Source organism: Eublepharis macularius, chromosome 12, assembly GCF_028583425.1.
Source record: "Eublepharis macularius isolate TG4126 chromosome 12, MPM_Emac_v1.0, whole genome shotgun sequence".
In the NCBI taxonomy this organism is placed as follows: Eukaryota; Metazoa; Chordata; class Lepidosauria; order Squamata; family Eublepharidae; genus Eublepharis; species Eublepharis macularius.
This window is the reverse complement of record NC_072801.1, coordinates 55,625,585-55,648,762: the sequence shown is the minus strand read 5'-3', so window position 1 is coordinate 55,648,762 and position 23,178 is coordinate 55,625,585. Positions and strand designations below refer to the sequence as shown.

Genomic DNA, 23,178 nt, shown 5'->3' with positions numbered 1-23,178 from the left:
TATCAATTGATACAGAAAAGTCCTTTGACAATTAGAGCTTAAATACCTAATCTCACTCCTGAGTCATATGGCATTTGGGGAACTTTTTTGCATACCATCCAAGCCCTCTATTTGTATCCAGTATCCCAAATCCAAATAAACAACCTATCTTCAAAAGACTTCCTGCTGCCACAGGGTACCAGACAAGGCTGTCCACTCTCACCATTGCTTTTTGCCCTTTCTATTGAACCCCTAGGGGGCATGTGGCACAGAATGGTAAGCTGCAATACTGCAGCCCAAGCTCTGCTCATGACCTGAGTTTGATCCCAGCGGAAGCCAGGTTCAAGTAGCCGGCTCAAAGTTGACTCAGCCTTCTATCCTTCTGAGGTTGGTAAAATGAGTACCCAGTTTCCTGGGGGTAAAGTGTAAATGACTGGGGTAGGCAATGGCAAACCACTCCATAAAAAGTCTGCCAAGAAAACGTCATGATGCGACGTCCTCCATGGATCAGTAATGACTTGGTGCTTGCACAGAGGACTGCCTTTACCTTTTAACCATGACTTAATATGAAATGGGGCCTTCCAACTCTAGAATCTGCCCATGGGCCCATTCCTGAAATATGTGAAGTGGCATTTATCCTTGGTATCAACGTAAAAGATAGGGATATGAAACTCAGTCTGTTTGCAAATGATATATTTATTTATTTATTTATTTATTTATTTATTTATTTATTTATTTATTCAATTTATATACTGCCCATCCCCAGGGGCTCTGGGCGGTGAACAGTTAAAATCGATAAAAACAAAAACTAAAATCAATATACAAATAATAAAACAAATTAACAAGGTGCAGTGGTGGGGAGAACCCTCCCCCACCCCAAAGGTGGGGTTTGTCTAACCCATTACAAACCATTTCGGCTGTTGACAAAGAACTTACCCAGTTCTCAGCAATTTCAGGTCTTCAAGTTAACCAACTTAAACAGAAATATTTCCTATACATCTTTCCCAAGTGACTACCTTCCAAATCAAGAAGGCCTACGATTATAAATGGGTCTTTACTTTATGGCATCATTTGAGGATCAAGAAGATCCCCCTTCATTTAAATGATTTGTTTAAACATAATTTCCTGGACTTGTACCATTCAACCTTGTTCCTCTTTAAGCACTGGAACAATCTACAGTTTTCCTGACTAAAGAAAAAAAATTGGTTAAATCATTTATTCCACCTTTTTTTTTTTTAGAACTTTACCAATTCATCTCCCAAACTCTTTTCTTAAGAAAGTTAAACAATCTTTTAATGACTTTGTATGGAACAACAAAAACCCTAGAATTAGGTTTAACATGCTGATTAAGCCTAAGAATCAGGGAGGACTAGGTTACCCAGATCTAAAATTATATCAGAATGCATAGCTCCTAGCAAGTCTATTAAAAACCCTAAGTCAAATTCCAACTTTAGATTGAATACACATAGAACAGTTTTGTACATCTGAAAACCTGGCCTGTAATGTTTTGGAATAATCCAAAGGAAAGACCAAACTCCATTGTTGATAGCACTTTCCTTGTAAATTCACTTCAAATATGGGATAGTTAGCGTGCCAAGCTTGTGCCCCAATATCACCACTTTCTACTTTCATAGGTAAATCATGGTATGAACCAGGGTTGCAGACACAAGCTTACAGATTTTGGATGAAAACTCACTGTACAAGATTAATAGATTTAACCAACAATGCTAAGGTTCTAGATAAGTCTGTTTTAGAGACCAAATTAGATTCCCAAATCCACGTTTAAAGATCATTTGTTGAAACTCTTGACTGAGTGAAAAATTGTTAAAAGTACCTCCAATAAGTGACAAAGGAATTATCTCAAGCATCTATACAGTCTTATTAACAGCCTCCAATAATAAACCACCATCATATGTGCAGGCTTGGCACAGAAACCTTGGTTTTACACTTTCTAAAGTTCAATGACAACAGATTTGGCAATCTAAATTGGCTACTTCCAGATCAATCAATATTAAACTCCAGATGGTTAAATTGTTAATGAGATGGTATCTTACACCAGTTAAAATCCATCGTATGAACTGCAACCAGTAATCAATCTGCTGAAAAAATGTTGAGACTGAGGTTTTCATTTTCATACTGGGTGGTCTTGTAAAACGTGTCCAATCATTCTGGTGTCTAATTTGAATTCAAATATTTACTATTGCAACATGTCCAATTCCTTTTAAGCCGCAAGTAATGTTAAATTTCTTTCAAGATACAGGTATACTCCAATTAAGACTTAACCTAATAGCGTTTTTATGTGCTGCAGCCTGCTTAGGCATTGTGGGAGCTTGGAAGAGAAGTAAACTCCCTTTGATATCTGATTGGTACAAGAAGATATGGGACATATTTAATGGAGAAAATTCTAGATCAACAAAAGCAGATTGAGTCAGACCAATGTATCTCCAATTTTGCCGAAACATGGCAACCTATAATTGATTTTATAGCAAGAAAATAGGCAACATTCCACTTCACCCACCCCGAACAGTTCCTACTTTTATGATGTAAATTTATCATTAGCTGTAGTTTTATCTATGATTGTAAATTGAGTTGACTCATTGTTCTTCAACTGCTTAGAAATTCTTGTGTATGTTTTAATATTTAGCAACTTTAAAAGTTTTGATTTCTAACTTCTGATATATGTTGTTTTTAAGCTGTTACTGTATATTTTTCTCTGTTTTAATAAAGTCTATTTAAAGCTGCAAAAAGAATAAGAATGGTGTTTAAAACTAAACAACAGTGCAATTCTAAAGCAGTTACTTCAGTCTGAGCCCATTGAAATCAATGGGCTTAGACAGGAGTAACTGCTTAAATTGCAGTGTAAGAGGGCAATCCCACCTGTGGATTTTCTTCACAAACCTCAAAGAAATGCTTAGGGTTGATTATATTTTATGGGTCTTGTCAGGAGAATGCCCCAATGATCCTAACTTAATGGTACAATACAAAAGTCACTGGAAAAAAATGGCAAACACAAATGTCTTCTAAAAGCTACTTTTAATAATGAAAATTAATCTAGTATTCAATTAATTAATGAGTTGTTTTCACTTATTATGGTCTGAACACATTATGGAAGGCAAAAGAAAGAATGAATTTCTTACACAAGGTCTGTAGTCAACATTTCTTTGGGATGTTCCAGGAAAGAGGGACAGTCATGAAGGAAGATAATATAAGAGACAATCTGACCAATTTCAAAGTCTCCTGGCTGATAAAATTCATGAGAAATAGGAAGGAGGTCATTAGATGTAGTACAAATAACAGCATGGTCTTTGCAGACAGTATGACTCAACAGAATAAGCAGAAGCACTGTTATCAGTACAACCATGATGACAACACTTCTCCACAACACTTCCCCTCCACAAGCAGAATACCACGTATTCATCTACTGCATCATTGGGATACTTGAGTTTCAGCCTTCCTTGAATAGCAGATAAAGCTGTTGCTGCATCAAAGCAAAGCTTGGCCTGTGTGGGAATCCTTGTGCCCGTTTTTCAGCCCAACAGTTAAAGGCATTTCCTTATTGTTACCTCTTTACCACCAGTGTTTCTCAGTAATGAATTGTTTTTATGTCTTCATTTTCTCACTTGAAGATGAACATTGGGCTCCTGTTTTGGCCCAATAGACCCCTAAAAACAAACTAATGTATAACTCAGGAACAAGTGATATTATAAATTTTGCCTGGGGAAAAATAGAGAGAGAAATCTGTGATAGTATGAAAGGGAAACCATGCAAAGCAAATAACATTACTGTGTCTTGTGTGTTTTGTGTGTGTGTGTGTGTGTGCGTGCGTGTGTGTGTGTGTAAGGAGAAAATAATTTATAAAGTTAAGTTTCAACTTTTTAAAACTAAAATCCTAGACGTGGAGGTTTAATTAGAAAATGATAAGAACTCATGTCCAGAGTTATGCACAGCTATGGATTTCTGTCTAAAGGAAAAGTGTTGGTAGAAAAGACTAGCAGGGACCTCCTTATCCCTGGACTGATCCACACATGGAATTCTTATACAGTCTTTCAGATGCAGCTGTTGGTGGTATTGCTGGTAGCTGCTGGAAATCCTTTGGGTAGCAGGAGGCAAGTCAGTAATTTTCACAATGATAGAGGAGACAGTGGCAGTGGATTGGCTTCAGCTGTGCCATCAGGCATGGCCAAATAGTGAGAATTTTCTTTTAATCCATCATTATTTGTAATTAGTCCTTTGAAGTTATACATGAAGGAAGTTTTGCATGGCTAGCTAAAGAGAATCTAGATTTGTAATGCTAAACTCAAATGGGCCAATGAACATTATATATGCATTTGAACAGAAGAATAGGTGTTCATGAAAAGTTTATATGGCTAAGAACTTTTTCCATGGCCCACATTGGATGTATTTTAGTCATAAATAGTATCTACCACACATAGTGTTCTGAGTATAAAATGGGATAACCCCATCTACTGAGATCCATGGAGAAAGCATGGGATATGGGCATAACATTGAAGAAGTCAATTTGTTCTATCATAAGAAGGAAGGGAGATTGGCGGCTTTCTTGGGTTGATGACTGAGGGCCAAGCTACACATGACGACACTTGAACGGCAAGTGGATTGAGTGGAGGGCAAGTGAACAGGGAGAAATACACTTGCTGTTCAAGTGTCATTCGTCATGTGTAGCTTGGCCCTGAGATGAGATTTGAACTGGGTATTTTGCATTTCAAGCTTCAACAGTTCTCAACTGGAATCTGAGGTTCACAAGCAAGTCTTAAAGCAGTACTTGTTTCACCTGATTCTTAATTCTAATTTAAATAGTAAATGACACTAAATCAACATTCATATTAAAAAAGTTTCCCTTCTCCTTCACATTCACAATAATCAAATAAATGACCTAACAAAGTGCAAAAGAAGCAGAAACCTCAAACTGGAGATCATTCAATGAATAACATGTAACTCCCCACCTACCCACAGCTGTCCATCTTTGAGCAAACTACTTCTGACATCAGCTGGGGCATTTCCTTGATATTATGAAACTAGGCTGGGTGAAAAGCAACACCTGTATTCATGTGACTGAAGTATACCTCTCTCTGCTTAGAACTACTTGTGAAATTTATTCTCAAATTCTTGATGGCAGTTTCATTGAACTTATAATTACAGTGTTTGTTTGTCGTACTTGGAGGAGATGACACTTCTTATAGTTCATCCTAAATGGCGAGAACCGTATCAGAGAATCAAAAGTTACAGTCACTACAACACATTACATGAGACAAGGACTGATTTTTTGATTCAACACTGGCTGAAAGTGTCACCAGGTCCTTTCAGACTGATTCAGTAGTTTGATAGAGACATCATACAAAATCATGATTTGTCCAAGGGAGCTCTCTCAAAAAAATTGCTTTGTTTTGTCACAGAGGGAATATTGTGCACCCTCCCTTTCTGTGTTGCTGGACCTTTTATTTATTTATTTCATTAATTTTATTCAATTTATACCCCGCCCTCCCCACAGATGGGCTCAGGGTGGCTTTTCTGTCTTCTCATGAGTAAACTCGCCTCCCTGAGCTATCAAAGACTTTGTAGTATAGAGGTTAGAGATATTTGTTACAATGTAGCACAGTTGCAGAGTATTGCTAAACTTAAATGGGCCAATGAACAGTCTGTTGCAAAAGATAAAAATTACCTTTTCTGGATAAAGTAAATTTATCTCACCTTATTAATAGCTTTAAGTTACAAAATAGTTTCAGGCTCATTATCTCTTAAAAATAAAAGAGCAACTAATTGTGTGATAATTTAGACAAAATATGTGTTCTAAACTTAAAATTACATCTTTCAATGTCAGAGGACTTGGAAACCCAATCAAACGTAAATGCGTACTTACTATTTTAGCAAAAACAATCTAACAGGTTATCTTATTGCAGGAAACACACTTTTGTCCTGGTGGAATGAATCTACTGAAAGTTAATTGGATTGGTACACAATTCCATGCTACAGGAACATCCAAATTTAGAGGCTTTGCCATCCTAATATCCAAAAACGTACCTTTTCAATTTAACAAAGTACTTAAAGATCCCAAAGGAAGATTCCTTTATCTCAAAGGTACGATAAAAGGACAAGTGTATACTTTTGTTTCAGTGTATGCACCAAACAATCATCAATTAGATTGCATAGAGGAAATATTTAACAAACTCTCTACTTTTCAGGAAGGCCATTTAATAATTGATGGAGATTTAAATTATATTACCAATCACTCCTTAGATAATGTTCAGTTCAGTAAACAAAATAAGCAAAAAAAAAAACTGCAACAAGACTAGTGACACTCTTACATAATAACCACCTAATCGATGCATGGAGGCATCTTCACATTGGAGAAAAAGATTTTACTTATTTCTTACCTAGACATAATTTATATTCAAGAATATATTATGTTTTAGTATCCACCTCTTTAGTTGACAAGTTAATTAGTTCGGAGATCTGCAATATTTCCATATCAGATCATGCTTGGGTTAACTTAACAATTTCAAATAACCAGAATTCTTGAAAGTATAAACAATGATGCTTTCCCAAAAATTTACTGTACAATCAACACACCTCAGCAGAAACAGGAAAAAATTTAGAAACAACAATAGCTGAAAACCAGCTGAAAACCAATAGCTGAAACGGAACCACACATTCTTTGGGATACTATTAAAACAGTAACCAGAGGACATATAATATCACTCTCCTCCAGAATCCATAAAGAAAAAACAATGCAAAAGCAAGACCTGCTGGAACATTAAACATTTAGAAACCCTCCATAAACAAACAGGTAATATAAAGAACTGCTGAGATCTTTTAAACAAACATAAATTACTAAAATCTCTGGAGGTAAATGACATTCACAAAAATCTATTGTACATTTAACAAAAATATTGGTTCATTTCCCCTAAAGCCCTTCGCTTGCTTTCTAACAAAATAAAAAAAGAGTGGCAAATATAATCAACTGCATCAAAAATGGAAATAATGAATTACAAACTAATTCCAAAACAATACATTTAAAGAGTTCTATTCTGGTTTATACTCATCAAAAAGCCCAAATAAAGATGAAACTGCTTCCTTCCTCTAATCGCTCAAGAAAATTAATAAGTTAGACACTTCTAACAGGGATTTTCTGGATAAACCTATAATACAAGAAATGTAGATGCTATAAAAAGAACTAAAAATAACAAAACGACAGGCCCAGATGGATTTTCTACAGAATTCTATAAAAAATATGCAATCTTATTATCTAATCTAATGAATGCCTGTAACTCTATTGTAACAACAGGGAAATTACCGCCAATGTGGGAAATGGCAACTAAAATTGTAATTCCCAAACATGGTAAGGATCTTTTAAACCCGGCCTACTATAGGCCTGTTTCCTTACTTAACTATGGCTATAAACTCTTCACATCAATTCTGGCAAATCATTTGAATTCTTTTATTTCCAGTTATATTCATACAGACCAATCAGGATTCATCCTGAAATGTGACATAACTGACAACATCCACAAAACTTTAAACTTAATTGCTCACTGTAAAACTAATCAAATAGAGGCTGTTTTTTCTCTCCCTGGATGTGGAAAAGGTGTTTGATTCCACTGAAAGTGAGTACTTATACAAAATATTGCAAACGATGGGCTTTGGAGAAAAATTTCTAACCATAATCAAGTCTATCTATAATCAACCAAAAGTAAATGTTAAACTGAATAGTCAGCTTTCTGAAACACTCCAAATTAGACGTGGCACCAGACAAGGGTGCCCACTTTCAGCCATTTTATTTGCAATTGCCCTAGAGCCACTAGCTATTGCGATCAGAGTCAACGAGCATATAAGAGGCATAGAAATTGGATCATCAGTATTTAAGTTTAGCTTATTCTCAGATGATATGTTAATTTCATTTCATTGCATCATCTACATCTCTTACTAGAATATTTTGGCATTCTATCTGGTTTAATAGTAAATCAAGCAAAATCACAAATTTTTCCTATAAATTTAAAACCTACTAATACAAATCAAATTTAAAAAATCATATAAGTACCAATGGGCAACTAGACAATTAACTTACTTTGGTATAAATATTTCATCAGAGCTTGATGACCTTATTAAACTTAACCACTCCAAGATCATGTCGCAAATTAAATCTGATATAAACAGTTGGAAATATCTAAATCTCTCATGGCACGACCGATTCCATTTAATTAAATCTTTTTTTTTTTTACAGAAAATCTTGTTTATTTTCGGAACTATACCAATTAAAATAGCAACCTCTCAAATACAGAAATGGCAATCATTACTGAATAAATTTATGTGGCAAAATAAACACCCATGAATTTCATTCAATAACTTATCATTGAAAAGTTCCAAAGGAGGTTTAAACAATCCAGACTTAGCAATTTACCAAACTGCCACTAGATTAGTCAACATCTTGCAAATTCTTTCATCTTCTGATCCTCTAAGCTGGTCATTAATTTTACACCCACTCTTGAACCAATTTTCACTCAAAGATATAATTTGGAATTGTCAGAAAAATTGCCTTACAACAAGCAATAATATATTTTTGTCAGCCATCTTGAAAGATTGTGACCAAATCAGTGACAAAATAGTTCCTAAAATGTCTAGATTCTCATAATTTCATAACCAAGATTGGGACAAAATAGAATTTATAGTTCATCTCTAAAACAAGCAAATCTTCATAAACTAATAGATATAGCTTCTAACAAAGGCATTATGACAAAACTAGAAACAAAGCCCGTTGTGGGGAAAAAATACAACGGGCTTTAGAAAGGGGAGGTTGGGCAGGCAGGCATTCACTCTTCCTCCATCATTGATCCCAACCAGTGAAGGTGGGGGGATAGGCATTGCTACCTGCTCTACAACTGATCTCAGCAACATGAAGGGGTAGTGGGCTTTGCTACCTGCTGCACGTCTGATACAGACTGGGTAAAGGGGGCAGGCATTGCCACCTGCTACGCTCCTGATCCCAGCTGGGTGAAGGGAGGTGGCCATTGCCACCTGTTCCCTGCTGGATGAAGGGAGGAGTGAGCACTACCTCCTGCTCCTTGCCTGATCCCGACAGGTGAAGGCGGGCGATGGGCTTTGCTATGTGCTCCGTTCCTGATCCCAACTGGGTGAAGGGGGTGCAGGCATTGCCACCTTCTCTGCTCCTGATTCCGGCAGGTTGAAGCACGGTAGAGATTGCTGCCTGCTTGGTGCCTGATACCATCAGGGTGAAGATGGGATGGGCATTGCTGCCTGCTCAGTGCCTTATTCCAGTAGGTTGAAGGGGGTGGACATTGCCACCTGCTCCATTTCTTGTCCTAGCTGGGTGAAGGGAAGAAGGGAATTGCCTTCTGATCTGTACCTGATCCCACCAAGGAGAAGGCATGAGGTGGGCATTGTCACCTGCTCCACTCCTGATCCCAGCTGGGAGAAGGCGGGTGGGCATTGCGACTTTCTTCATTCCTAATACCCGCTGTGTTAAGGCAGGGGTGGGCATTGTAACCTGCTCAGCTCCTATTGCCAGTTATGATAAGGTGGGGGTGTGTATTGCCACCTTCTCCACTCCTAATACCAGCTGAGTTAAGGCGTGTGTGTGTGTACATGGCCACTTGCTCCACTCCTAATACCAGCTGGATTAAGGCAGGGGTGAGCATTGCTACCTGCTCTGCTCCTAATAACACCTGGGTTAAGGTGGGGTTGGGCCTTGTCCCTCCTCCACTTTTAACAGCTGTGTTAAGGTGGGGGTGGGCATTGCCATCTGCTTCTCTTCTAATGCCAGTTGTGATAAGGTCGGGGTGAGCATTGTCACCTTCATTGCTCCTAATACCAGCTGGGTTAAGGCAGGGGAAGGCATTGTCACCTACTCCACTCCTGATCACACCTGGCTGAAGGGGGGGTTGGCATTGCCACCTACTCTGCTCCTAATACTACCTGGGTTAAGGTGAGGGGCAGCATTGCCACCTCCTCCGCTTCTAATACCAGCTGAGTTGAGGTGGGGGTGGACATTGCCACCTGCTCCACTCCTAATACCAGCTGGGTTAAGGCAGGGGTGGGCATTGTCCCCTGCTCTGCTTCTAATACCAGCTGGGTTAAGGTGAAGGTGGGCATTTCCCCTCCTCTGCTTTTAACAGCTGGGTTCAGGTGGGGGTGGGCATTACCACCTGCTTCTCTCCGAATGCCAGTTGTGATAAAGTGAGGGTGGGCATTGGGACCTTCTTCACTCCTAATACCAGCTGGGTTAAGGCAGGGGCAGGCATTACCACCTTCTCCACTCCTGATCCCAGCTGGCTGAAGGGGGGCCAGCATTGCCACCTACTCTGCTCCTAATACCACCTTGGTTAAGGTGAGGATCAGTATTGTCACCTCCTCCTCTCCTAATACCAGTTGGTTAAGGTGTGGGGGTGGGCATTGCCACCTGCTCCACTCCTAATACCAGCTGGGTTAAGGTAGCAGTGGGTATTGCAACCCGCTCTGCTTTTAATACCAGCTGGCTGAAGGGGGCTCTGCACCTAATACCAGCTAGGTTAATGTGGGGGTGGGCATTGCTAAGTGCTCTTCTCCTATTACCAGCTGTGTTAAGGCTGGAGATGGGCAATGCCAACTGCTCTGCTCCTAATACCAGCTGGATTAAGACATGCGGAGGGCATTGCTACCTGTTCTGCTTCTGTTCCCTGCCTGGGTTTCCCACCAAGGCATGTTTTCTGAAGTGATATGGTGAGTTACCTGGGCTTTCCTTTGTGGCAGTGCCCTCTGGTGGTGCACCAGGGTATAAAGTGAGTTGTCTGAAACACCCTTACTCAATTATATATATATATATATATATATATATATATATATATATATATATATATATATATATATATATATATATATATATATATATATATATATATATATATATTCACCAGCATTGTTTCACTATTTTTGGGGTCTGAATCCCCACTCTGGCTGTTGAGTTTGGGCAAGTTACACACTCTTAGACCTACTTCTGTGGATAAAAGGAGAGAAGAACTATGTAAGCGACAGACAGATAGGATGGAACATATTCCATTCTTTACAAAACAAAAAACATTTAACTACCTTCCTGAGCTAGGGTCAAGTACAGCCGGGTTCAAATCCCACCTCAGCCACAAAAAGTTGCTGGCTGACTTTGGGCATGTCATACTATTTCAACTCTTACCTACTTTACAGGGTAGTTTTGAGGATGAATTGGAGCTATAGGGTTTGTAAGTAGGGTAAGCAGGGGGAAAGCATGAGTGTGGTAGAAAGTACTACATGTCACACCTGATTTATGGTGACTCTTACTGTGGTTTTCAAGGCAAGAAATAAACAGAGGGGGTTTGCCATTGCCTGCCTCTGCAGCCCTGGACTTATTTAGAGGTCTCCCACCCAGGTATTAATCAGGGCTGACTCTACTTAGCTTCTGAGATCTGAAAAGATTGGGCTAGCTTGGGCTGTCTATATCAGGGTGGAGAGATATCTGTAAATTGTGGCAGTAGAATTGTCATTACATTTCAATATGATCTTATCATTTAGCATCTATGAATGGAGGTGAACTACTTAGCCAAAGAGCACAAATCCCTGCTTGGGTCAAGGAACAGGAAATGACAGTAGAATTTGCCATTCTTTTCCCTACCCATTTCCTCATAATGGATCCTGATTTGGTAGCCATGAAGGCCAGAACCACTGTGATTGTTTTAGCTAACACACTGGAGAGGGCTACAGAGAACATGATACCAAAAGTACTTTGTTGGAGAAGATACATCACCTTCCTTGGCTGTCCAATGAAAAGAGCAAAGGAAACAAAGCGGGAAAGAAATGAAGAGGATGTCGGTGAGGCTCTGGTTGTTGGCTTTGACAATGGGAGTGTCCTGGAACTTCATAAAGGTTCCAAGAACCAAAGTAATGACCAGAGAAAAAGCACTAGCGAATATAGCAAAGATGATTCCTAAAGATTTTTTTGTAAGAAAGTTAGCTTATAAATTTGGAGATGCATTGATTTTGGCTGTTATTGGAATAGTGGTCATCTAGACATCTGACACAGGCATTCATGTCTGGTTGGTGCCCAAAAGATGTTCATCTTACACATCTGGGAGAATGTAGGCCCTCTCCATGCTAAGCTGGTGCAGCAAGGAAGCTTGCCAGGTGAAGAAAGAATGGTAGATGTAGAAAAAACTATACTGAAAGGGCTATCTTCTTTAGCCCTCAGCATGTCACCAGGCAACTTATTTATTTTTTTATAAGATTTTTTATTTTTAATATCTAACATAAAGAACTACAAAAAACTACAAAAATATAAGGGAAAAGGGGGGGCTGGGGAAAAGGGAGGAGCAACATAAAAACAACAAACGCTCACTACACTACATGTCTTGTATTCCCTTCATGCTGCAATTTTTCTTAAAAGTTAACTTTCTAATATGCTATCAGATTGGTAGATCTTATACAATACAGACTATATTAAGGATCAGATTTTCTTCCCCCCCCCCCTGCGTCGCGGTCTCAGTTCTCTCTGCGCTGCTGAAGCAGCTGCGCTCGCTCTCTCCTCCCCCCCACTTTCCCCTTCAGACGTTGGACTTTCTTCTTGCTGGAACTCCTGATGGTTGAACAAAAAGTCTGTCAGCTGCACTTCCGATGTAATCTTGTAGGTTTGATCCTTATATCTAAACCAGACGCCTTCCGGAAACAACCATTTGTATTTTACATCACATTTCCTCAGGAAAGCCGCAAGTCCTTTATACTTAAATCTTCTTTTACGAGCCAAAAATGGAACATCCTTCAATATTTTAACCTTATTGCCCAAATAATCCAAGTCCACATTGTACGAATTATAAAAGATGGTGTCCCGAATCTTCTTAGATGAAAAGTCAATAATAATCTCGTGAGGCAGCTGACGCTTCATTGCATACTTTGAAGATGTCCGCCGGACTTCCAAAATATCGCTTTTTAACTCTTCTTTAGTTGCCTTTGCGAATGGCGCCAAAAGTCCAGACACCAAATCTTTTAAATTTTCACTTTGCTCCTCTTTTACATTTTGAAGACGCAGTACCGTTTGGGCACGGTCCACTTGTAATCCTATTATTTGATTCTCCAAAAGCTTCACTTCTTTACTTGTTGCTTTCATGAGTACTACGTTTTCGCGTGCAGACTGCTCTGCTCCGGTCGCTGTTTCTTTAATGGTTTTCACTTCTCTTTCCACTGAATCAACCTTTTGCCCCATTTCATTTAGCTTCGCTACAAAGGGCTGCACAACTTCAAAGACTGCTCGTCTCACCATCTCTTCCAAAGTTTCACCCTTCCCCTGTAACGTCGCCATCACCGATTTACTCAATGCAGGGCTCTGCTTTTTCGTCGCCATCTTGGGGGGGGCGCCAACTAAGTTCCGAAACTCCGTGAAGGGGAAAAAATCCGCACCTTCTTAGCTTCAACTCCCACCAATCCTTCGCATACGCTTAGAAATCAGAAGGGATTCGCTTACTTACAGGTTTTCACCTTAAATCTGCTTATTGCCGTTCTCCATGGCCCGGCTGCACGCAATGTGCTGCGCAAGTCTGCCGGCCTCCGTTGGAGCAAGCGGGCAATTTACCCCCTGCATTGCTTTCAGGGGGTTCTTCCCGCCGCGCTCCTGCCTCCCTCACTGGGAGTCCTGGGGGTTAACCCTCGCGGGTCAACCGCCCGGTCAGGCTGCTCGGACGTTTCCTCCCGGACCTGCGGAGAGGAGCGTCCGACATGGCCGAGAAAACGAAACCGAATCGCGTCACCAGGCAACTTATGAGCCAATCGGGTAAAAGCAATTAAGGCTGCTTCCACGTGTCCTTAAAAGGACTGCCCACTCATAGAAAGCTGGCAGCGGAAACTTCCTGTTTGGGATCCATGGAGGTCTAACGCAGCTCCACTTGCGGAGCTGACCGGACTGCCGTTTTAACCGGCCGGCGGGGTGAAAATAGCCCGCGGCCGACTGCTCTCAGGCGGGGAGCAGGCAAAGAACGCTCAAGACCCTAGGGTGAGCTAGATCTCGGACGAGGGGGGGCTTTACACAACGAGTCTCCCCCCGATCCTTGAGGTCCCACCTTGCGACGGGTCGGCTATAATCTCTGCGGCAGTTTTGGGGCCAATTCGGCTGGCATAAGACCTACATACCCAAGCATCGATTGGGGGAAGAAGCTGAGAGGAGAACTTAAAATCGAAACAGCGATTACAACCCGAGAAAAGTGAAGAGAAGGTAAAGATCATTATCTTCTGAGACGGGACAGATTGATAAAAACAGAGAGGAAAAAAAGTAGATTTTTAAACTGCAACAGACTAGTGAAAAGGAGGGGAAGACTCGGCAGGAATCGAATTTAAAAAGAGACTAAGTTTAAAGAAGTTATTAAAGAAATGGGACTATTGTTTTGAATACCTGTGGCTTTGGAGCTGTGAGAAAAAGACACCATCGCGAGATCTGCTGTGGGAAGACGGGAGACAGGAAGTGCGTAATAACAATAGAGTGGCTGGAGAGAAGCGGCCCTTGCTGGAGGGCAGGAAGTAGGGAATCGCCATTTTTGAAAGGGGAAGGGTCGCGGCTTCAGCGGAAGAGGAAGTAGGCCATCTTGGATTACAAAATCATAGAGAAACCATAGAGAAAAGACGCCCGACATTTTGGACTCTTTAAAACTTAATTTCTATAAGAAGACCGGGACATTTAAAATAGAAAAACGTTAAATTTTACGCCACGGAGTTAAGGAAGAGAGCGGATTCGTGGGAGCGAGCTAAAGCAAGCCCCACGATGTCAAAAAAAGAGTGGCAATCAGCAATAGAAAACCTGGATAAAAACCTGGACAAAAAACTTTTAGATATGATTAAAGAACTTAAGGACACGAAATTGGAGCTGATAAAAGAGGTTAAAGAGGTTACACAGACAGTAAAATCGGAGCTGTCAGAAGTGAAAAAAGGTATGGAAACAATACGAAATGAATTACAAGGAACGCAGCAGAGAGTTAAAACAGTAGAAGACGCGATGGAGAATTTAGCAGACACGCAACAAACAGAGATGAGATTGGTGAAGGGGAGAATGTCAGTTGCAGAAACTAAACACATGGAGAAGCAGCTACGTTTTCGTGGCTTGCCAGAAGTGGAAGGAAAGTCAGCGCAAGAACAGATGACTGAGGTGTTGGCTGAGTACCTGGGGAAGGAGGAGGAGGAAGTTGTGGCTATCCTAGATGTGGCATACCGTGTGAATTCGAGAATAGCAACCCAGAGGAAACTACCAAGAGATGTGATTGTGCAGTTTACAACACGAAATATGAAAGAGAGGATTGTGACAAAACAGTTTCAAGATCCATTGGAGATTGATGGCAAGACGATTATTATAATGAAGGAACTGCCCAGATCAGTGTTACTGGACCGGAAAAAATATAAAGTGCTAATTCAGATTTTGAAGGACATGAAAATCAGGTACAGATGGGAGTTACCGGAAGGAGTGTCCTTTGAGTTTGGAGGGGCCAAAAAACGCATCAGATCTGAGCGAGAGATGGAGCGATTTATTAAGGACAATGAAAAAGACTTACCAACAAGATCATGAGTATGGAGTGTAAAGTATTATCTTGGAATGTAAATGGACTAAACTCACCGAATAAGAGGAAAAATACTTTTCACTGGCTACTAAAACAAAAATGTGATATTGTTTGTTTGCAAGAGACCCATATCAGAAAGCAGGATGTAAAATATTTAAAATCTGGAAAATTGGGCAAAGAATATGTAGCGGCCTCCAACAAGAAAAAAAGAGGAGTGGTGTTGTACATAAAAGAGGAGCTACAGCCAAAATTTGTTATGAGAGATGTGGAAGCTAGATTTGTAGCAGTGGAATGTATTTGGAATTTAAAGAGAGTGTTGGTAGTCGGACTTTATGCACCTAACGGTGCAAAAGAAAGCTTCTTTGAGGATTTAAGGAAGCATTTAGACGATCTTGCATACGACCAGATAATTCTTGCTGGAGACTTCAATGGAGTGACAGACTTGGAACTAGACAAAAAGACTACAACGGCACAAAAGAAAAGAGGACTATTACCAAAGCTTTTTTTTGAGTTGATTCAACAAGAGACTCTTGAAGATGTATGGAGGAGAGAATATCCTAAAAGCAGACAGTTTACCTTTTATTCTGCAAGGCATTCTACATTATCAAGAATTGATATGATCTGGGCCTCAAAAGACTTAGCATTATGGACTAAGGAGGTAGAAATAATGCCTATGGTAGGCTCAGATCACAACCCAATTATGTGGAAATTTGGAAAAAAGAGAAAAAGGAAAGCATGGAGAATAAATGAGGACTTGTTACAGGAAAGAGAGAATATGGAAATATTGAGAAGAGAGACAAAGTTTTTTATACAATACAACGTGAATAAAGAAGTACCAACCAATAAAGTTTGGGATGCTTACAAGGCGGTTGTAAGGGGCATACTAATGGACTTAAATGGTAGAGCAAGAAAGAAGAAAGAGGAGAAAAGACAAGAGATTGAGGAGAAAATAAAAGCCAAAGAAATACAGCTAAAAAAGAGACCAGGGAAAAAGAAGGTATACCAGGAAATTAAAATACTTCAAGAACAGCTAACAGCAATGAGCAATAAAGAATTGGAGTGGAATCTCAAAAGACTGAATCAAAAAGCGTTTGAGGGTGCTAATAAACCTGGGAAGTACCTGGCATGGCAATTGAAGAAGAAAAGGGAAAAGAAGATAATAAATAAAATTTGCGAAGATAACAAAACGTATTTGGAGCAGGCTACCATTAGTAGAGCCTTTTATAAATTTTACGCTAAGCTGTATAATAAAAAAGAAGTAAACAAAGAATCAATAGCGTCATATTTGGAGAAAACCAAACTTCCAGAAATCTCGGAAGCTTGGAGAAATAAGTTGAATAGTGAAGTAACTGACGAGGAAATAAGTAAGGCAATACAATCTGCAAATCTAGGAAAGGCGCCAGGGCCAGATGGACTTACGGCTAAATTCTATAAGACAATGGCTAATGAACTGGCACCATTCCTAAAAGAGGTGATGAATGGGGTTTTAAGGGATCAAAGGATTCCAGAAACTTGGAGTGAAGCGAATATATCATTGATCCCAAAAGAGGGCCAAGACCTGACTAATGTGAAAAATTATAGACCTATATCGCTACTCAACAATGACTACAAAATTTTTGCGAAGATATTGGCGGAGAGATTGAAGGGGTGGCTCTCGGAAGTCATAGAGGAGGAACAAGCAGGCTTTTTGCCAGACAGACAAATAAGAGACAACTTAAGGACAGTGATCAATGCTATTGAATATTATGACAAGCGTTGTGACAAAGAGGTTGGTTTCTTCTTTGTTGACGCTGAAAAAGCGTTTGACAATTTAAACTGGGACTTTATGTTTGCCACTATGGAAAAGCTACAATTGGGAGAAAGATTCATCAGAGCAATTAAGGAAATTTATAGAGACCAGACTGCAGCAATTGTGGTGAATGATGAATTGACCAAGAAATTGACGATAAGTAAAGGAACAAGACAAGGTTGCCCGTTATCTCCATTGTTGTTCATTTTAGTATTGGAGATTCTGATGATACAAATACGTCAAGATGATGAAATTCGTGGAATAAAAATAAAGGACTATTCATACAAGGTCAGAGCATTTGCGGATGACATAATGTTAATTGTAGAGGACCCATTGGAGAACATGCCAAGAGTGATAGATAAGATCAAGGAGTTTGGAGACTTGGCAGGTTTCTTCATTAACAAAAAGAAGTCAAAGATATTATGCAAAAATATGACTAAGCAGAAACAACAATTGTTAATGGAAACAACGGATTGTGAAGTAACAAGTAAAGTGAAATATTTGGGAGTCGAATTAACTGCAAAGAACATAGATCTATTCAAAAACAATTATGAAAAACTATGGACTCAGATAGAGAGAGACTTGATTAAATGGAATAGATTGAATTTGTCATGGTTGGGCAGGATTGCAGCAGTTAAGATGAATGTGTTACCAAGAGTAATGTTTTTGCTACAGACAATACCAATCATCAGAGACTCCAAACAATTTGAAAAATGGCAGAGGAAAATATCAGATTTTGTTTGGGCAGGCAAGAAGCCTCGAGTGAAAGTGAAAGTTTTACAAGATGCAAAGGAAAGAGGCGGAATGCAACTGCCCAATCTGAGACTTTATCATGATGCAATCTGCCTAGTTTGGTTGAAAGAATGGATGACATTAAAGAACAAGAAACTATTAGCCCTAGAGGGATATAAAAAAATATTTGGATGGCACGCATATTTATGGCATGACAAAGTAAAGGTCAACTCGATGTTCCTGCATCACTTTGTTCGGAGAAGTCTATACATAATCTGGAAGAAGTACAGAATTTATCTACAAGAAGGAACCCCTTTGTGGGTGGTTCCATATGAGGTGATAGACACGAGAGCTGTTGATAATGAACAACAATGTTTAACGTATAAAGAAATAACTAAAACTGAAGCATCCAAACTTAGAATAAAGACACAAGAGGAACTATCACCTAACTACGATTGGTTCCAGTATAGACAGATCAGAGACTTATATAATTCGGACTCTGTAAAGGGAGGTATACGAATAGAGAATTCGGAACTAGAGCAGACCCTTCTTAAAGAAGATAAGAAAAGAATATCCAAGGTATACCAAGTACTGTTGAAGTGGTATACCGAGGATGAGATAGTTAAAACACAAATGGTGAAATGGGCTATAAACTTTAATAAAGAAATAACAATGGAGGCATGGGAATACTTGTGGAAAACTACAATGAAGACAACGACATGTATTAATATCAAAGAGAACATTTATAAAATGATCTATCGTTGGTACATGACACCAAAGAAGATTGCGCTAGGGAATTCGAATACTTCTAATAAATGCTGGAAATGTAAGAAGCATGAGGGCTCCCTCTATCATATGTGGTGGTCGTGTGAGGTAGCCAGGCAGTACTGGGGGGAAATAATAAGAGAAATGAGTGAAATTTTACAATTTCAAATTAATAAGAACCCAGAACTCCTGCTACTGAACTTGGGAATGGAGGGAATTCCAGCCCAACACAGGACGTTGATATTTTATATGACAGCAGCAGCTAGACTTTTGTATGCGCAAAAATGGAAAGTACAAGAAGTGCCAACTATTGAAGATTGGACTTATAAATTGCTGTATATGGCTGAAATGGACAAGATGACAAGAAAATTGAGAGATCTGGACTCAGGGCAGTTCAACACAGACTGGGAGAAGCTGAAACAATACCTGGAGAAGAAATGGGAGGTGGGAGGAAAACTGTGGCAGTTTGAGAACTACTGAAGTATTGAAGTAGAGGGGGGAGACTTTACCGGGGGGAGAAGAGATAAATGTGAATTAATAAGCAGTCAGATTAATAGATTGACATATATATAGATATATATAGGTTAACAAACAGAACATAGAGAAAATAATTAATTATAAGGACTAAATATAAGGAGCGATTAACTAACAATATTTTCTTTTTTTTTCTGACAAGTTTTGTACCAAACTGAATGTCTGAAGATATAGATGGGTCAAATTGATTGACTACGTGAGGAGAGATATATAGAACTATTATAAAAAGATAGAATGAGTAATATATATAGAGAATAAGTCAAATTGTTTGATATAAACGAATGTATGATCTATATGGTTTATGATATATAGAAATACCTGAAATTGAAAAATTGGGATAAATTGTTTATCTAAGATGGAAACAAAGGCTTACAGTTTGGGCATATAATGTTAAAAATAGTTAAGGATGTACTGCTTAGAATAATGGAGAATATATATTTGTTTTAGATAGAGGAAGCTAATAAAAGTAAGGGAAAGGGGACAAAGGGTTGGAAAGCTGTTGGAAGTCAACAAAAAGGGGGGGGAAAGGGAGGGGGTTAGAGATGAAAAAATTGGGGAAAATTGAATGTAAATGTGGAAATAATGGATTCTAACCCAATAAAAATTTTTCAAAAAAAAAAAAAAAAAAGAAAGCTGGCAGCTTTTCCCCTTCCCTCCACACGTCTTGGATAGCAAAATGGGTGTAAGGCGTTTACCTACAGTTTTTTTAGGCATTTCTTCTGCGATCGCACTTTCTCCAGCCTTTCCTTTTTGCACAGCTTGACAGAGTGCCTTTTCTTCATTCCTGGGCATGTGAATGGTAAAAGCGCTCCAAGGAAACCTCCAGTCACCACTTGGCTCCTCCCCACAAGCTCTCAGCGTGCAATCTCACATGTACAGAGCTAAAAAAAAAAAATGAAAGGGAGGCGGGCGATACTGACAAAAGTGCCCAACCTCCCCTCCAAATCCATTTTTTCTAGGAGATGTTGAGGCTGCCTGCTACTGCAAAGCACAAGGTAAGCACTTTTGGGAAGTGTGTGTAGATGCTGAGTTTTCAGAGTGACTCAGAAAAATTAACACAATAACTAGAATAAGGGCAGGAAAGAGCGGCTGCGAGGAAACAGACTACTTGGCATTAATGCTAAAAGAACATTCAGGGAGGATAGCTGCTGGGACTCTCTGAGAATGGTCTTCAAGGTCGTTCACTAGAGACTCGGGGCCAAGCTACAAGTGACGAATGACACTTGAACGGCAAGTGGATTGAGTGGAGGGCAAGTGAACAGGGAGAAATACACTTGCCATTCAAGTGTCATTCGTCACTTGTAGCTTGGCCCTCAGAGACTGTTTGTAGGTGTTGTGATTAACAAAGGCAGCATGTTTCAACTAGGCCTCAGTCTGCAAACACTTACTACATTGATCCTCACTGAACTAATGTTCAGCCATGCTGCTTAAAATCCTAGACATAATGTCCAACTGCCAGACAATAGACTAAGAACTTTATGTATATTTTCACTTTCTGTTTTGTTATTTCTGTGCTAGCTGTTGTTCTTTGGTTTTGTGATTTTCTGTTTAGTTATCCCTTTGTTCGTTATCATTTTCTGTTTAAAATGTAATAAAAGTACTTTAAAAACATTTCTAAGATGAAAAACCTAATTAATAAAAAGAGTAGTATAGAGGAAGAAGCTTAATTTTATTACTTTCGCTTTATTAATTGCTCTCTGATGTTCATCTCAGGCCTCAGAATAATGATATAGCATTTAGGGAAAAATATGCATCCCAGTAAGCCAGAAGTGGACGCTAAGATGGAGAAGATCTCCACAGCCACCATGGATTTCCCTTTGGTAGTCAAATAGGTTGGAACAAAGGACAGCCAAACACTGCAAAAGACCAACATGCTGAAGGTGATAAACTTGGCTTCATTGAAACTGTCAGGTAACTTCCTGGCAAGGAAAGCAACAGTGAAGCTGACAATGGCCAGAAAGCCCATATAGCCCAGGACACAGTAAAACATGGTGGCTGAGCCCTCATTACATTCCAGGATGATCTGCCCATTGACTGAGTGCATGTCTGTATCTGGGAAAGGAGGGGAAGTACTTAACCAAAGAGCACAAATACTTGATTGAACAAAGGAACAGGAAAAAACAATAAAATTGGCCATTCTTTTCCCCACCCATTTCCTCATCCTAGATCCTGGTTGAGTAGCCATGAAGGCCAGAACCACAGTGAAGGTTTTGGCCAACACGCTGGAAAGGGCCACAGAGAAGATGATTCCAAAACCAGTTTGTCGTAGAAGGCAAGTCACTTTTCTAGGCTGTCCAATGAAGAGCAAGGAGCAGAGGAAGCAAAGCAGGAGGGTAATTAGGAGAATGTAGGTCAGGCTCCGGTTGTTGGCTTTTACAATGGGAGTGTTCTGGTGCTTAATAAAGGCTCGAAGCACCAAAGCTGTGATCATAGAGAAACAGATAGCTGATGCAGCTAAGATGATCCCTAATAGTTCTTTATAGGAGAGGAAATTTACATCCTTAGGAATACACTGATTATGATACTTGTTGGGGTAGAGATCTTCTGGACATTTGACACAAGCATCCATGTCTTGAAAAAAGAAGAAAAGAAAAATCTTTTTAAATATTTTAAAATTTTGACTACGAGGAAATACGTCGCATAATTTAGAACTGCCAAGGAGAAATTCTCTATTTGTGTTTCTGGAATTTGCAATGAGTTTTTGTATTGAATTGCACTAGTGATGTTATCTAAGAGTAGCTGTATACAGTCAGAGTTTGCTAATTCAGGTTTCATTTAATCCATCTAGAGAGCATAACCAGTGTGCCTTGACTATGCTGAAAAGTAGGATTTTTAATGTCCTGAAGTAGGTTTTTAATGACCTGACTTTGTGCTACTTGACTTCTATTGTGTTGTTGAAAGTTCTGTCCATCAACTGTTTAAGTACAGGAGCTACCATGCACTTTCATACATAAGCTACAGGCTGAATGTCTCAAAATTTGCAGGTGCAAAACTGCTTGGCATGACATGCAACTTCAACTTTCAGGAAAACATTGAGTAACCCCAGTGAAGGGTTCACTGACTAACATTTATTCAATATGACTGAGAGAATCAGTGGACTAAGAGCATTGAAAATCTATTTTTTCACAATCTCATGTTCCTATATCAGTGCTGACGTGAGAAGAAACTTCTTTGTAATTTTATTAACCAAGGAGAAGAACCAATTTGTGGCCAATTTCTCCTTGTATTCATATCTCATATTGTGTGAACCTCTGTTTTATCATTCTGTTGATAAATTTGGTCTGTTACAGCATATGCTTGATATCTCTTTTTCTTGTCTCCTACCATTCTGCTCAGAGATCATCCCTTCTGGACATGACGCACAATCATAGCAGCAAAATGTCTCTTTCTCCTTCTTCTTCCTGATATAGCCAGGATAGCACTGGTCATTGCACACAGAAATGGGCAGCACCTGTTGATGAATATAAAAAATAAAGAATATGAAGAGGAAGAACATTAAGAATGGAAGTGGTCTTTGAAGCCAAAATGCTTCAGTTGTTCTTGTATTGAACACATACAAGAAATACTCTGTTATTACTTTCTCTTACTGCCAACCCCCTAATAAAACAAAAAATAAAGTGGGGAGCTTAAAAATGGTATCTGTGCCCATGAATCAGAAATGTAAATATTTAAATGAATGGGGAAGATGTTTCATATAGAAAACCAGTATTGACCCCCCCCTCCCAAATTATGCCAAGCTATAGAATTAGAATTTTTATTATATTCAGCCATTGGTCATTATAAATTTACGGAACCATATGGTACAATAGCCGATAA

At 39.3% G+C, this 23,178-nt stretch overlaps 1 protein-coding gene across 1 annotated transcript in view; it reads right to left on the bottom strand.

The window, feature by feature from the left end:
• The window catches only part of LOC129339454 (vomeronasal type-2 receptor 26-like), a 32,098-nt gene that overhangs the window by 3,229 nt on the left and 5,691 nt on the right, over positions 1-23,178 (bottom strand). Inside the window, exons 4-5 of the mRNA XM_054994034.1 lie at positions 22,687-22,813; positions 21,039-21,933 (exon numbers count right to left, since the gene is read on the bottom strand). Of these exons, the coding sequence (XP_054850009.1) occupies positions 21,039-21,933; positions 22,687-22,813 (1,022 nt within the window). The remainder of the gene's footprint in view (positions 1-21,038; positions 21,934-22,686; positions 22,814-23,178) is intronic.